At 35.4% G+C, this 14,004-nt stretch overlaps 1 protein-coding gene across 4 annotated transcripts in view; it reads left to right on the top strand.

The window, feature by feature from the left end:
• Positions 1-14,004, top strand: part of USP9X (ubiquitin specific peptidase 9 X-linked) — a 116,446-nt gene that overhangs the window by 64,067 nt on the left and 38,375 nt on the right. For all 4 annotated transcript variants that reach the window (XM_061410410.1, XM_061410408.1, XM_061410409.1 and 1 more), the window contains exons 16-23: positions 72-414; positions 2,646-2,741; positions 3,503-3,714; positions 5,492-5,732; positions 6,077-6,226; positions 7,040-7,160; positions 12,668-12,798; positions 12,990-13,268. In XM_061410410.1, the coding sequence (XP_061266394.1) occupies positions 72-414; positions 2,646-2,741; positions 3,503-3,714; positions 5,492-5,732; positions 6,077-6,226; positions 7,040-7,160; positions 12,668-12,798; positions 12,990-13,268 (1,573 nt within the window). The remainder of the gene's footprint in view (positions 1-71; positions 415-2,645; positions 2,742-3,502; positions 3,715-5,491; positions 5,733-6,076; positions 6,227-7,039; positions 7,161-12,667; positions 12,799-12,989; positions 13,269-14,004) is intronic.

Raw genomic sequence — 14,004 nt, 5'->3', positions numbered from 1 at the left:
ATATATACAGATAGATTGCCTTTCAGGATAAAAATTATGTAGATCTAACTGCTAATTTTATGTTTTTCAAGATTTTTATTAAAGGATGGCCAACTGTGGCTATGCGCTCCTCAGGCAAAACAAATATGGAAATGCTTAGCAGAGAATGCAGTTTACCTTTGTGATCGTGAAGCCTGTTTTAAGTGGTATTCCAAGTTGATGGGGGATGAACCAGACTTGGATCCTGATATTAATAAGGACTTCTTTGAAAGCAATGTACTTCAGCTTGATCCATCCTTGTTGACTGAAAATGGGATGAAATGTTTTGAACGATTCTTCAAAGCTGTGAATTGTCGGGAAGGAAAACTGGTAGCCAAAAGGAGAGCATATATGATGGATGATTTGGAACTAATTGGATTAGACTACCTTTGGAGGGTAAGTGAGAAGTGGGAACTTGATAAACTGTGTATGTGATATAGTTTTTTCAAATAGGTAAGAAATCACAATTTTACATATAAATTATATGTATATATGCTGCTCTGATGCTTGTCCTAGGAGCTAGAGATAGTTCATCTTTATCTTACTATGTCATCTGTCTTTGGACTTTTTCATCTGTCTCTCCCTCCACCTCCCCTCCTTCTGCCACTGATACTCCTTTTCTCTTGGCTTAGAATCTGTCTGCCCCCGATGTGTTTAGAATGTAACTGCACTAACCATAGAAATCTTTCATGCCTCTCCATGAAAATTATTTTCTTCCCCTTTTTAATTTAATGTAGACCTCTATTTCTTTTCAGTATTAATTTAGCTTATTATACACTTAATGCTAATATAGGAGAAAAGAAGACTTTATTTAGAAAGGCTTATGAATGTATACTTTATCAGCACTGTTTTAACTTACAATATTATATATATTTTTTAGTTGAGTTATAACTGACATACACCACCATGTTAGTTACAGGTGTACAACATAATGATTTGATGTGTACATATTGCAGAATGATCACAATCTATTGTTACAGGTTTTTTTTTTTTTTCCCCTTGTAGTGAGAACTTTTAAGATTTACTTGGGACTTCCCTGGTGGTCCAGTGGCTAGAGCTCTGCTTTCACTGCCATGGCCTGGATTCAGTCCCTGGGCAGGGAATTAAGATCCCACAAGCTGTGTGGCATGGTCAAAAAGAAAAATGTATTACCTTAGCATTCACTCTTTCAAATATGCAATACAGTATTATTAAATATAGCACCACGCTATATGTTACTTTGAGCCCCTTCACTCATTTGGCAAACAGCAATCTATTCTTTGTTATCTATGAGTTCAATTTTTTGTTTGTGTTTCTTTGATTTTTAGATTCTATATATAAGTGAGATCATACAGTACTTCTCTCTCTGACTTATTTCACTTAGCATAATGCCCTGAGGTTCCATCCATGTTGTAGTTATTAATATATTAGTCCTATCTTTAAATATCTTTAAAAATCTGACCTGTTCGCAGCAGTTTATATTGTTTTCTGGATATGAAATGTGTTTCTGCAAACCATAGGCAGACTGAATTGTTTATTTTAGTATTTGATTATTCACACTTTAAGTGGTTTTCAACATTTTTAAACAGCAGAAACTGCTTTTTAAAATCAAAGTTTACATAAAACTTCAAAATGTAAAACTAGTTGAAGCGAGAAAAGAAAGCCTGGTTGGTGTTTTTTTCTTGCGACTCAGTCTCCCTGTGCTTTACTTCCTTCCCCCTCCCATGCCTTTTATAGGGTTCATCCCTAAAACTCTTCATCACAGAGTCTATACATAGTTTGAAAACCATTGATATGATTAGATGGTAAAGATGGGGTGGGTAGCCTTTTATGCTAAGCTGTATTTCATGTTATCTTGATTTCCTTTAACTAATTTAAATTCCTACTTTAATATCTCACTACTTGGTTATTGTTGTTTAGTCACTGAGTCGTGTCCAACTCTTTTGCAACCCCATGGACCATAGCCCTCTAGGCTCCTCTGTCCATGGGATTTCCCAGGTAAGAATACTGGAGTGGATTAGCATTTCCTTCTCCAGAGGATCTTTGTGACTCAGGGATCCAACTTGCGTCTCCTGCATTGGCAGGCGGGGCTTCCCTGGTGGCTCACCTGCCAATACAGGAGACCCCAGTTCAATTCCTGGGTTGGGAAGATACCCTGGAGAAAGGGATAGGCTCCCCACTCCAGTATTCTTGGGCTGCCCTGGTGGCTCAGATGGTAAAGAATCTGCCTGCAATGCGGGTGACTTGGGTTCGATCCCTGCATTGGGAGGATCCCCTGGAGAAAGGCATGGCAACCCTCTCCAGTATTCTTGCCTGGAGAATCCCTATGGATAGAGGAGCCTGGAGGGCTACAGTCCATGGTTTCATAAAGGGTCAGACACAACTGAGCAAGTAAACACAGCACTAGGGAAGCCCACTGCTTGGTTACCAAGGTGTTGAATTGCAGGAGTAAATGATACTAATGACAGCATATTTTATTCTTAGTGAAATGTGTCTTCCTTTCTTAACTTGATTTATACAAAGACTTGAGGTTTGCTTTTTAAATTATTGAATGCTGTATTAAAAATCCTGAAGGTATGGTTTGAATGGAAATGGCCAACTAAAATATTTCTTGAAAGATATTTACACTTCAATCTTTTTTAATCTAGGTGGTGATTCAGAGTAATGATGATATTGCCAGCAGAGCTATAGATCTCCTTAAAGAGATATACACAAACCTTGGTCCAAGGCTACAGGTCAATCAGGTGAGGATTAACATGTATTAAAATTTTCACAAGTTTGAATTCTGATTGAAGAACTCTTGTTAATGAGAATTTTTTCTTTAATTCAGAATCAGCTAGAAAATTTTTATTTTAACTCATATTATAAAAATATACCTAAAATATTTAGTCCACATTTCTCTCATACAAAATGCTGTCTAAATGAGTCTCGTTTTGAAAATTATCTTGAAGTGATTATTTTGAGTATAATTATAGTAGGAGATTTCAGCTGAATTTCTTTCAATTTTAACACCTCATCCTGAAATTCAGTTTTTGTGTGTCTAGATTATACTTGTTAACTTTTAAATAACCTTAGCTTTCTTTGATAAAACATAATGAGTGTTTGTTGTTATTGTTTTTGTTTTATTGAAGTGTAGTTAATTTACAATGTTTTGTTAATTTCTGCTGTGCAGCAAAGTGACTCAGTTATACATATATACAATATGTCTTTTTCATATTCTTTTCCATTATGGTTTATCACAGGATATTGAATATGCTATGCTACTGTGCTATACAGTAGGGCCTTGTTGTTTATCTATTCCATATATAATAGTTTATTTCTGCTAATCCCAATCCTTCCCTCCCCTAACCTCTCTCCCCACTTTGGCAACCACAGTGTGTTTTATTATCAGTATAAACTCTTGTTAAATATGATTATGGTTAAATGAGATCTACCTTTAAGTTAATTGTTCCCATCTTTAATTATATAAAGCTTGAACTGTCTGTATTTGGCCCATTATTTGTAGGTGGTGATCCATGAAGACTTCATTCAGTCTTGCTTTGATCGTTTGAAAGCCTCCTATGACACTTTATGTGTTTTGGATGGTGACAAAGACAGTATTAATTGTGCGAGACAGGAAGCTGTTCGAATGGTTCGAGTATTAACTGTATTAAGGGAATATATAAATGAATGTGATAGTGATTATCATGAGGAAAGAACAATTCTGCCTATGTCAAGGTTTGTAACTGATCTACTGTGCTGCTACTTAATTGACAGTCTCCTAGCCATTGGATTTTAAAGTGATGATGTACGGGAAGAAGGAAAGGAAGTTTTTCATTTTTGAAAAAATGTTCTTAGCATCTTGCTTAAGAACAGTGTTTGTATCTTACAGAATCTTTTTTTAATAGTAGACCTTTTTTGTTTTGTTTCCTGGATCTGTTTTTTGTTGCTTTTTGTTTAGGGCATTCAAATTAAGTCTAGTTTCTTTTTATTCTGGGGGGGGTTTGTTTGGTGTTTTGTTTTTGTTTTTGCCATTGATTTTATTGCCCATTAAATATTGCCAGGGATATTTTGCTGTTGAGGTGTTTTGACACCATTCGTTTCCACTTTTGAAAATAATAGTATAGTCTGATTGCAGAGTTAATTGGAAAGAACTCTTAAAATAGGCTGCTTTGACAGATAGCCAATACAGTAAGAAATATTTTCAAGTGATTACTAACATTTCTTTTTTCACCCAATTTTATTGAGATATAATAGACATACAGCCTTTATAAGTTTATAATAATTTAGTACATCATGAAATTATTGCAATAAGTTTAGTGAACATTCATCATCTCATATAGATAGAAAAGAAAAGAAATGACTCTTCCTTTGTGCTAAGAAGTGTCAGGATTTATTCTCTTAACAGCTTTCATATATAACAGCATTTTGTTAATCATGTTGAACATTACATCTCTACTACTTAGTTATAACTGGAAGTTTGTACCTTTTAATCACCTTTATTCAATTCCTCACTCCCTGTCCTTCCCTCTGCCTGCTGATCATAAGTCTGATCTCTTTTTCTATGAGTTTGTTTGATTTTGAGGTATAATTGACCTACAATACTATGCTAATTCCTGGTATACAACATAGTGGTTGAATATTTCATTACAGATCACCATGATAAGCCTAGTTACCACCTGTCCCGTGACTCTTACTTTGTAACTGAGAATTTGTGCCTCTTAAAATTTCCCTTACCTAATTCACTCATATTTGGGTCTATTAATATTTCTCTTAAGGTTTTACCATTTAGTAATTTCAAATAATATGTATAATTTAGAAATATTTATTGAATATGAGCCATTAGTATTTAAGAGTTCTATTTTTAACCATGAAATTATTTAAATTGCTCCTTGAATATGTTTTTTATTTTTTTGCTTCTTACCTGCAGAAAATAATATGCCAACATAAGTATCATTGAGGGGATGAGTTTTGGTATTAGTTGGGCTTTTATAGCATAAAAATAAGTGATATATTACTCATGTCTTTTATAATGTCTTATAACTAGATACCTACAAACTAAGTACAAGAGTAACAACTATGATTGTTGGGTTTTGAAGATTACTTATAATATTTGGAATTAAAAGGAGCAGTAAATACTTGTTTTTAAGATCCTAAAAATAATATGGGCTTCCCTCGTGGCTCAGATGGTAAAGAATCCTCATGCAACATGGGAGACCTGGGTTTGATCCCTGGGTTGGGAAGATCCCCTGGAGGAGAGCATGGCAGCCCACTCCAGTATTCTTTCCTAGAGAATCCCCACGAACCGAGGAGCCTGGCACGTTACAGTCCATTGGGTTGCAAGTCGGACATGAGTGAGCAACTAAGCATAGCACACAAAAATAATATGTCTTTAACTCATTTTTCCTTGTTTAGTAAGAAAATATTCCATTTTAAATTCCTAGCTTTATTTTCTTAGCAAGAAGATTGAAAGTCTGCTGAATACGATGATGTTTTCCCTTTTTTATTTCCCCAGAGCTTTCCGTGGTAAACATCTCTCTTTTATAGTTCGATTTCCAAACCAAGGCAGACAGGTTGATGACTTGGATGTATGGTCTCATACAAATGATACAATCGGTTCAGTACGACGATGTATTCTCAATCGTATCAAAGCCAATGTAGCTCATACAAAAATTGAGCTCTTTGTGGGTGGTGAACTGATAGATCCTGCAGATGATAGAAAATTGATCGGACAATTAAACTTAAAAGATAAGTCGGTAAGTATCTATAATTACCAAATTTTTCAAGAAAATCAAGCCTGGGACTCTCAATTTAGTAGTCAGCATTTCAATCAATAAATATTAATGAAGCATCCGTTATATGTGCGACTATATTAGGTGTTTGAATTACTGTAACACTGAGACAGGCATAATGGTACCTACAATATAGCAGAGGAAAAGATTTCTAAAAACAAAACAATTTAAGTGATTAGGTTAGACAATAGTTATAAATTATATTTCTGAAAAGATAGCATGTAGTTTTTTGTTTTGATTGGTATATATCACTACTGTTTTGTGTATTTTTCCTTGTCTTTGATACTAACTTATATATCATTTTTTAGCTAATTACAGCCAAACTTACACAGATCAGTTCCAATATGCCTTCAAGCCCTGATAGCTCTTCTGATTCCTCAACTGGGTCTCCTGGAAACCATGGTAATCATTACAGTGATGGTCCCAATCCAGAAGTGGAAAGCTGTTTGCCTGGGGTGGTGAGTAGATAGTTTTGAACTATTGTATGCAAGGCATTATGCTAGATTATTTAAGAACGTGTATAGAATAGTTCTTTTTTTTTTTTGAGCTTAAAATTTATTGTGGCAAAATATCAAATAACTGTACATAACTGTATAGTTGTTAACCATCAACTTTCAAATAGATCCTTTGAAAGGTGATTGTAACTTGGTTGAAATTTTAAAAACCACATTTTATATAGATAGAGTGCCATTATATTTATATAAAACTAGCCTATTATACAACTCAATTATAATTTGTAAGTTCACTGAGAAAAATAGCACTGTATTTTGTATTTGTGCCACAAAAAATGAATTCTTCAGAACTGTTTCTGTAGGAAAATACCCACAGTCTTTCTCAGATCGCCAGTAACGTAATTTTGTTTCTAAAGAAAGTAACTTCTCCCTCCCTTACCTCCCCACAAAAATTTTAATAATACCAGCCGCTCTAGTGTCAGAAGAGTTGGCTCTCTCAATCAGTTGGATTAGGAATTTAACTGTTGGTGGGGCATGGCAGCCGTTTGTTTATACAGAATCTGACTTGTATGAATAATAAGAATAGTTTAACAAAATAGTAAAAAAGCTGTCAGACACAAAGTACTAGAGGTGGCTTGGATAATATATTCAGTCTACATTACGAAGGATTTGTAAAGGTGAGAAGATGTGTAGGCCGACCATTTCAGGATAGAAATGACAGAAGCAACAGTATGGAGATTAACAAACACATTTATTTGGGGACTCTTCCTTTGTGGAGGTGTAATTTACAGATAACATTCCGTGTATTTTGTATTCTAGATAATGTCACTGAATCCCAGATACATCTCTTTCCTTTGGCAAGTCGCAGACTTGGGTAGCAGCTTAAATATGCCACCTCTTAGAGATGGAGCAAGAGTACTTATGAAACTTATGCCACCAGGTAAGAATTTCCTTCGTAAATAATTATGGTGTTGATAAAGTACATGTTGGACAGGAATGGGTTTGTTAACAAATTCTGTTCCTAGATGGAAAATAATGGGAGTTGGCAAACTTCAGCTCACTGGCTAAATCCAGCCCACTGCCTGCTTTTTGAACAGTCCAAGAGTTAAGGATGGTTTTTACATGTTCTAATTGCTAAAGAAAAGAATCAAAAAGAATATTTTGTGACTTACGAAAATTATATTACATTAAAATTTTTATATCCATAAACAAAGGTATTGGTGTACAAGCTCTGCTCATTCATGTACATGCTGTCTGTAACTGCTTTTGTCATAGCATAGCAGCAGTTATGGGAGAGACCATATGGCCTGCAAAGCCTTAAATATTTACTATCTGGCCCTTGACAGAAAACATTTTCTGACCCTTGGACTGTGTTCTGGGTCATGTGTCATCTATAGCATTGTTTCTTTTTTATTCCTGGGAAACAGCCATTTTCAATTTGTAGCTTTTATTATCTGTGTGTGTTATCTGTAAATAATACCCTCACGCAACTGTCAGTTTTACCTACCTACCTACTGATTTTCCATTGTGTAAATGAAAAGTTATTTCCACATTCTTCCCATTTTTCCTTTTTCCTTTTTTTGTGCCACATGACATGCAGGATCTTAGTTCCCTGATCTAACCCGAGCCCCCTGCAGTGAAAGGGCAGAGTCTTAACCACCGGCCCTGTAGGGAAATCCCTCCTCCAATATTTTCTTAAAATCATATTCAGCATTTATGTTTTTAAGAGTATGTGAAAAGTAGTTTGCTAGATTAATGGCAGCTTTTTTTTTTCAGGGCTTAATTTTCCCTTTTCATTTTCTTGATTTTCTATACACCTATCACTAAGTCTTCCCATGTATTCTCTAATAATCTCTCAAAATAATTTTCCATTATCATGGGTATTATATGTCAGCTCCACTGTTGTCCTGGAATTTTTCTTTTGCCTCCTCTCATCTGGTTGCTGTTTGTTTTGCAGTTACCATTTTGGGACTTCTTTCTTCAGCCTTCCTATGGTAGATTCATGTTCATCAGCTCCTATGTCTTGAGCCTTTCTTGAGGGACTCTGTTATCTTTCTGAGGCACACCTTCGTGCATTTATTTCAGAAGGGGTACATGGGAGGTGGTTTGGTTTGTTTGTTTCCGAAACAATACTAATCTGAATAATAGTTCACATTTGATTAGTAGTTCAGCTTTGTGGTGGCATCCTTAACTTTTTCTAGCTCTTCTGTTAACTTCTTGACCCCAGATGTTCTAGTGTTAAAATTTTAAGATCTTCCTCCAAGGAATCCTTTCCATAGGATTTTGTTTTTCATGAACACATTTCAGTGTTTGTGCGCTAATAGATGTTTTCGTCTAAAACCTAATGTTCTACACAGTTATGAGCTGAAAATAAGAGTCGGTGGAGAGAATTGGACCAGATCATTCAATTCTATACAACTTTAAAAAGTTTAAAAAAACTTTTTGGAAACATTTACTACCTTACAGAAAAGTTGTAAGTACAATTCAAGAACTCCAAGAACGATAGAGTAGAGCCTTGCTTCTCCCCTGTAAATTAATGTGTGATCACTATTTACTCATAGATTCTTATTTTATCCATCGGGTTATAGCCATTACGTTGTTGCTCAGTTGCTGAGTCATATCCGACTCTCTGTGACCCCATAGACTGCAGGCGCTCCAGGCTTCCCTGTCCTCCACTGTCGCCCAGAGTTTGCTCAAGTTCATGTCCATTGAGTCGGTGATGCTATCTAACCACCTTATCCATAATAGCCATTACAATCATTATTTATTTTGATACTCAGTTGTCCCAGTCACGATCAGTGGATGTACGCACTGTGTTTTTATATGAACCCAATGCTTTTTTAGATGTAGCTTAGATATAGTTTTATCATCTTTCAAGTACTTTTTACTTTCTGGCACGAGATATTTAAAGTTCATGGTAGTGCTTTCTCTATTCCAGCCCTAGAATCAGGCATTTCTCCTTTTAGCAAGGGGGAGGGTACTCTGCTAGAAACCAGAATGCAACAGCTAAATTGTGCTCGTAACTACTGCGGTGTTCTTGTCACCTAGGCCTTTTCTTTGATCTGAGGAAGTAATACACACTTAAATACACACACATTTATATCAGAAAACCAACATGGACTCATACTGACTAATCCTGCTTTTTAGTTTTTCTGTATTCCATATTTGTCTCTATTCTCTGCATTAGTGAGACATCTGCTTCCCAGCTTTATCAGTCTGTTGGGGAGGGAGATAGAGTAGAAAGTTGCTTCTTTTGCAGACTTCAGTCACTCTGTCTGTATCTGCTAAGTATGTTTTGCTTTCATATCCTTAACTTTCCTAGAATTTGGTGGGGTGCTAATTTATAGGTACCCTTTTTCTTTCTCCCCAAAAAGCACTTCTTGGGTTCAGCTAAGCCAGCTATTAATATCTTCCATCCCCTCTACACCTTCAATAATTTGCCGACATCTCTAACGTTCTTTCCACTCCTTTCAGTGTCTTTATTCTTTCTGAGTTCATGTATTTTAATTTATTCTCATTTTAGTGAAGTTTATTGCTGATAAATGCAGTTCAGTAATTGGCCTAGATAAATTTTAAAACTGTCTTGTGTTTCCATTGTCTCCTTTTTCTAAAGTAGACACCATGTTGACCTTTCTTACCCCATCCTCAGTTATATGGTATAGAATCAATTCAGATGTTAATTAGATTCTTAAATAAAGCTTTTCTTAATGACTTGATTTAATTTGATCTTTATCTGTTGTATTGCTTAGAATTTATTTTACTTACCTAGTATTCGAGTCACAGTTGTTGCTTGATATATGCAAATTCAACTTTAATATTTGAAAGGGCCATCTCATAATCCCTGATCTTGTGGTTGGAGCATACTGCCACCAGGTGGTGAGAGGGAGCTCTTGCCAGGCAGCTCAAGCAGAAAACTTAGGAGGGTGCTTTTGTCATATTTTATGTAATCCAAGTATCGTACCTAAATTAGAAATAGCCAGCTTTGAAAATGCCAGTAATGGTTGTATGACAGTAGACAAATCATAGGCTTTGGACTCAAATGGACTTGAGTTCAGATCCTGCTTCTTCAAGTTGCTACTCCATGGCCTTAGCCATAAGTTTTCTTAGTTTTACTGGACCAATAATAATGATTTCATAGAATTGTATGAATTAAATGAGATCGTATATGGAAAACCCTAGCCTAGTGACTGGTATTTAAGCATTATTCAGCAAGTGTTAACCTAGTCTCTGTCACTGTGGTTGTTACACACATGGGCACGTGCATGAACACATTCTTTAAGAAAGGAAGCAGGAGCTCAAAGAAGAGGAAGTAGTTATACATTCTAACATTTGAGGAATCATTTAGTGTTTGTGCACACTTGCACATATTTTAAAAGGAGGAAGAAAACCAAGGTGGAATTAGAAGCTTTTTCCTAGTAATTGACTTCTATTTATTCTGAGTCTTTGCCTAAAGTCAAGCGCCTCCATTATAATTTGCTGTTAAACCTTAGAACTTACACAGTCCTCTGTAGGTAAACTCCTCAGAAGTTCTTGTGACCCATGCACATCAGGAAACCAGGTTCTTGCCTGATACAGAGAAGTTAAAATGTATATTGCTTTACCAGCAGAGGAGTTGCTTTTCCTCTTCAGAGCTTTCTTTTTCCCAGGAGTTTGGTCTAACTAATATCTTCACACTTGTTAAGTTACTTAACCTCACAACATTCCTATGGAGGGAATTATTATTTTTATTTGTATTTTAAAGATGGGGAAACTGAGGCACGGGGTGATTTTTGTTGTTGTTGTTGTTGATGCTGCTGCCGCTGCTGCTTTTAGCCAGAGACACACAGCTTAGAGGAAGTTCTAAGATAATGCATGCAGTTGGGCTCTAAACTTTGTACTCTTAACCCATGTGTTACTGCTCATCATTTTTCTAGACTTTTTAATAGCATGCTGCTATATCATGTAATTAATTAGGCTTAGGTATCTCTTCAAAGGACTAGAAAGAAATAAACTAAAATCCAGGATTATGGGCAGTTTAAATTTTTCTCTTATTTTCCATATTTTGTTAAATGAGCATGTACATAATCGAAGACCTAAAGTTATTTAGGTTCATAGATGCTAAAGGTGAAATGGCCACTAGTGATTTGGTTCAGATCCCTCAAATGAATAAACTATAATCCAACATTAAATGATTTACTTAAAATTCAGTGCATCCTTTTCTTATAGCCCGTGTTTCTTTTCTCCTATTCCCTTTGCCCTTCACTCAGAATACTTATAAAACTAAGCAAGATATTTTCAGATATAGTGTATGAATTGGTTTCTTTGTAGAGAATAATTTGGATCTTTATTGTCTAAAAAAAGTTTTTTGAGAAAACCTAAAATACCCATTGTTAGAGTATCATTTTAATCTTTAAAAATGATGTAGAGGGTGAATATTTAATGACAGGAGAAGATATTCACAAATGTTATATTATTAAAACAATATTTCATTTAGTTACATGTTACTCCCTCTTCAGAATAGGGAAAACCAACAATTTCGACACTAATTTGAATTTTTTTGATAAGATATTTCTGGGCCACTAAAAATTAGTTTAGCCTATGGAAATTATAGTAATCTTCAGTTATCTTTACTTTTCAAAAAAAAAAAGCTTTTACTGAAAAAAGAAAATCTTATTTATCCAAGTGTATTTAAATCATAGGGCATTTACCTTGCAAATTAAAGTACTTCTACTTTCTGAAGTAAGTTTGAGTGTTTGGTAGCTAATAATGGGATTTTTTTCTACGGTATCTTTTCACTGTGATTTAAGTGAAGTGCATCTTTTAATATTATCCCAAAAATATTTTTTCTTTGAGGTACTGTTCCCTTTTTTTTTTTTTTAATGTTTACTTTTTAAGGTACAGTTTCTAATGGTACCACCAAGTTTCTTGCATTGTAACAAACCAGTTAATGTGTGGTGTCATGGAGGCTAACATTAGAAAAGTTGGAGAGAAGAGCTTGTCATACTTTCATTTTGTTATTTTCAGCTACTTTTGAAATGTGTTGTATTTTTTAGTCTCCGTTGCTGTGTGCTCAGTCACTCAGTCGTGTCCCACTCTTTGTGACTCCATGGATTGTAGCCTGCCAGGCTCTGTCCATAGGATTTCCTAGGCAAAAATAATGGAGAGGGTTGCCATTTCCTTCTCCATTTTCAGTCTCTAGTGTCTGAGGAAGACATGTTGATTTCAGATCTCTGAGTAGGAGGAGACTGCTTCCCTCATACCTGGGTTGAGTGATAAAAGAGCCCTGGTTGATTGTGACTTTTTCTTTGTTTTAAATCAATGCAGATCTCGTTATGTCTTGTGAAGTTTGAGTCTGTAACTCAATTGATTTCTGTTCCATACTAAAGTAGTCTTTAGAATATCCAAAATGAAATATGAATGCATGAATTATGTTTTATTTTAGACTATGTCTCTTTTTTTTTCTTACAGATAGCACAACAATAGAAAAATTAAGAGCTATTTGTTTAGACCATGCCAAACTTGGAGACAGCAGCCTTAGTCCATCTCTTGACTCACTTTTCTTTGGTCCTTCAGCCTCACAAGTACTATACCTAACAGAGGTTTGTTTTACTTTTTGAATTTATCCCATGTTCTTTAAATTTGACCTTTTATATGATAGTGTGAAGAACATGGAAAACTTGTGAAGTATTTTTGAAAGAATTTAAAAATACAGGAAAATTTTAAACTAATGATGATGAGGCAAATAAGTTGTCTTTTTTAAATCTTTTAATACAGTTTTTCTTTTTTCCAGGTAGTCTATGCCTTGTTAATGCCTGCTGGTGCACTTCTGGCTGATGATTCCTCTGATTTTCAATTTCACTTCTTGAAAAGTGGTGGCCTCCCCCTTGTCTTGAGCATGCTAACCAGAAATAACTTCTTACCAAATGCAGATATGGAAACTCGAAGGGGTGCCTACCTCAATGCTCTTAAAATAGCCAAGCTGTTGCTAACTGCCATTGGCTATGGTCACGTTCGAGCCGTGGCAGAAGCTTGTCAGCCGGGTGTGGAAGGCGTGAATCCGATGGCATCGGTAATACAGACTTTTAAAAGATCTTTTTATAATAATAGATGGCAGTTTTTAAATTTAAACTTCTTAGCAACTCTTAAGTATAGAGTTCAGAGTTGATTCAAAGTGCTTTCAGTTCCTTTCCAGTAGTGCCTCATTTTATTGGTTTCCTTCTATTAAATTATATTTGTATTAAAATTACAAATGCTTTTCACTGACTGTACTCTGAGCGGAGAGTTCTTCCCAGCCCCCTTAAGTCCTGTTGACTTTCAGTTAATGTTTATCGACACGTAGTTGACTTACACTGTTAGGTTAGTTTCAGGTGTGCAGCATAGTGATTTGATGTTTTTATAGATCATACTTCATGTGGTTATAAAATATTGGCTATATCCCTGTGCTATACCTTACACCCTTATAACTCACTCACTCTATACCTAGTAGTTTGTACCTCTTATCCCCTTCACCTTTTTTGCCCTTCTCCAACCAACCCCTTTCCACTCTGGTAACCACTAGTTTGTTCTCTGTATCTGTGGTTCTATTTCTGTTTAGCTATACTTGTTTGTTTTATCTTTCAGATTCCACATATACATAAAAATATAGGGTATTTGTCTTTCTCTAACTTACTCTATTAGCATAATACCCTCATGATCGTCCCATGTAGTCACAAATGGCAAACATTCATTCTTTTTATGGCTGAACACCCCACGTCTTCTTTATCCATTCATCTGTTGATGGACACTTGGGTTGCTTCCTTCCGTAT

This window comes from Bos javanicus, chromosome X (genome assembly GCF_032452875.1).
Source record: "Bos javanicus breed banteng chromosome X, ARS-OSU_banteng_1.0, whole genome shotgun sequence".
In the NCBI taxonomy this organism is placed as follows: domain Eukaryota; kingdom Metazoa; phylum Chordata; class Mammalia; order Artiodactyla; family Bovidae; genus Bos; species Bos javanicus.
The sequence above is the reverse complement of the archived record's forward strand: the minus strand, read 5'-3'. Positions and strand labels throughout refer to the sequence as shown.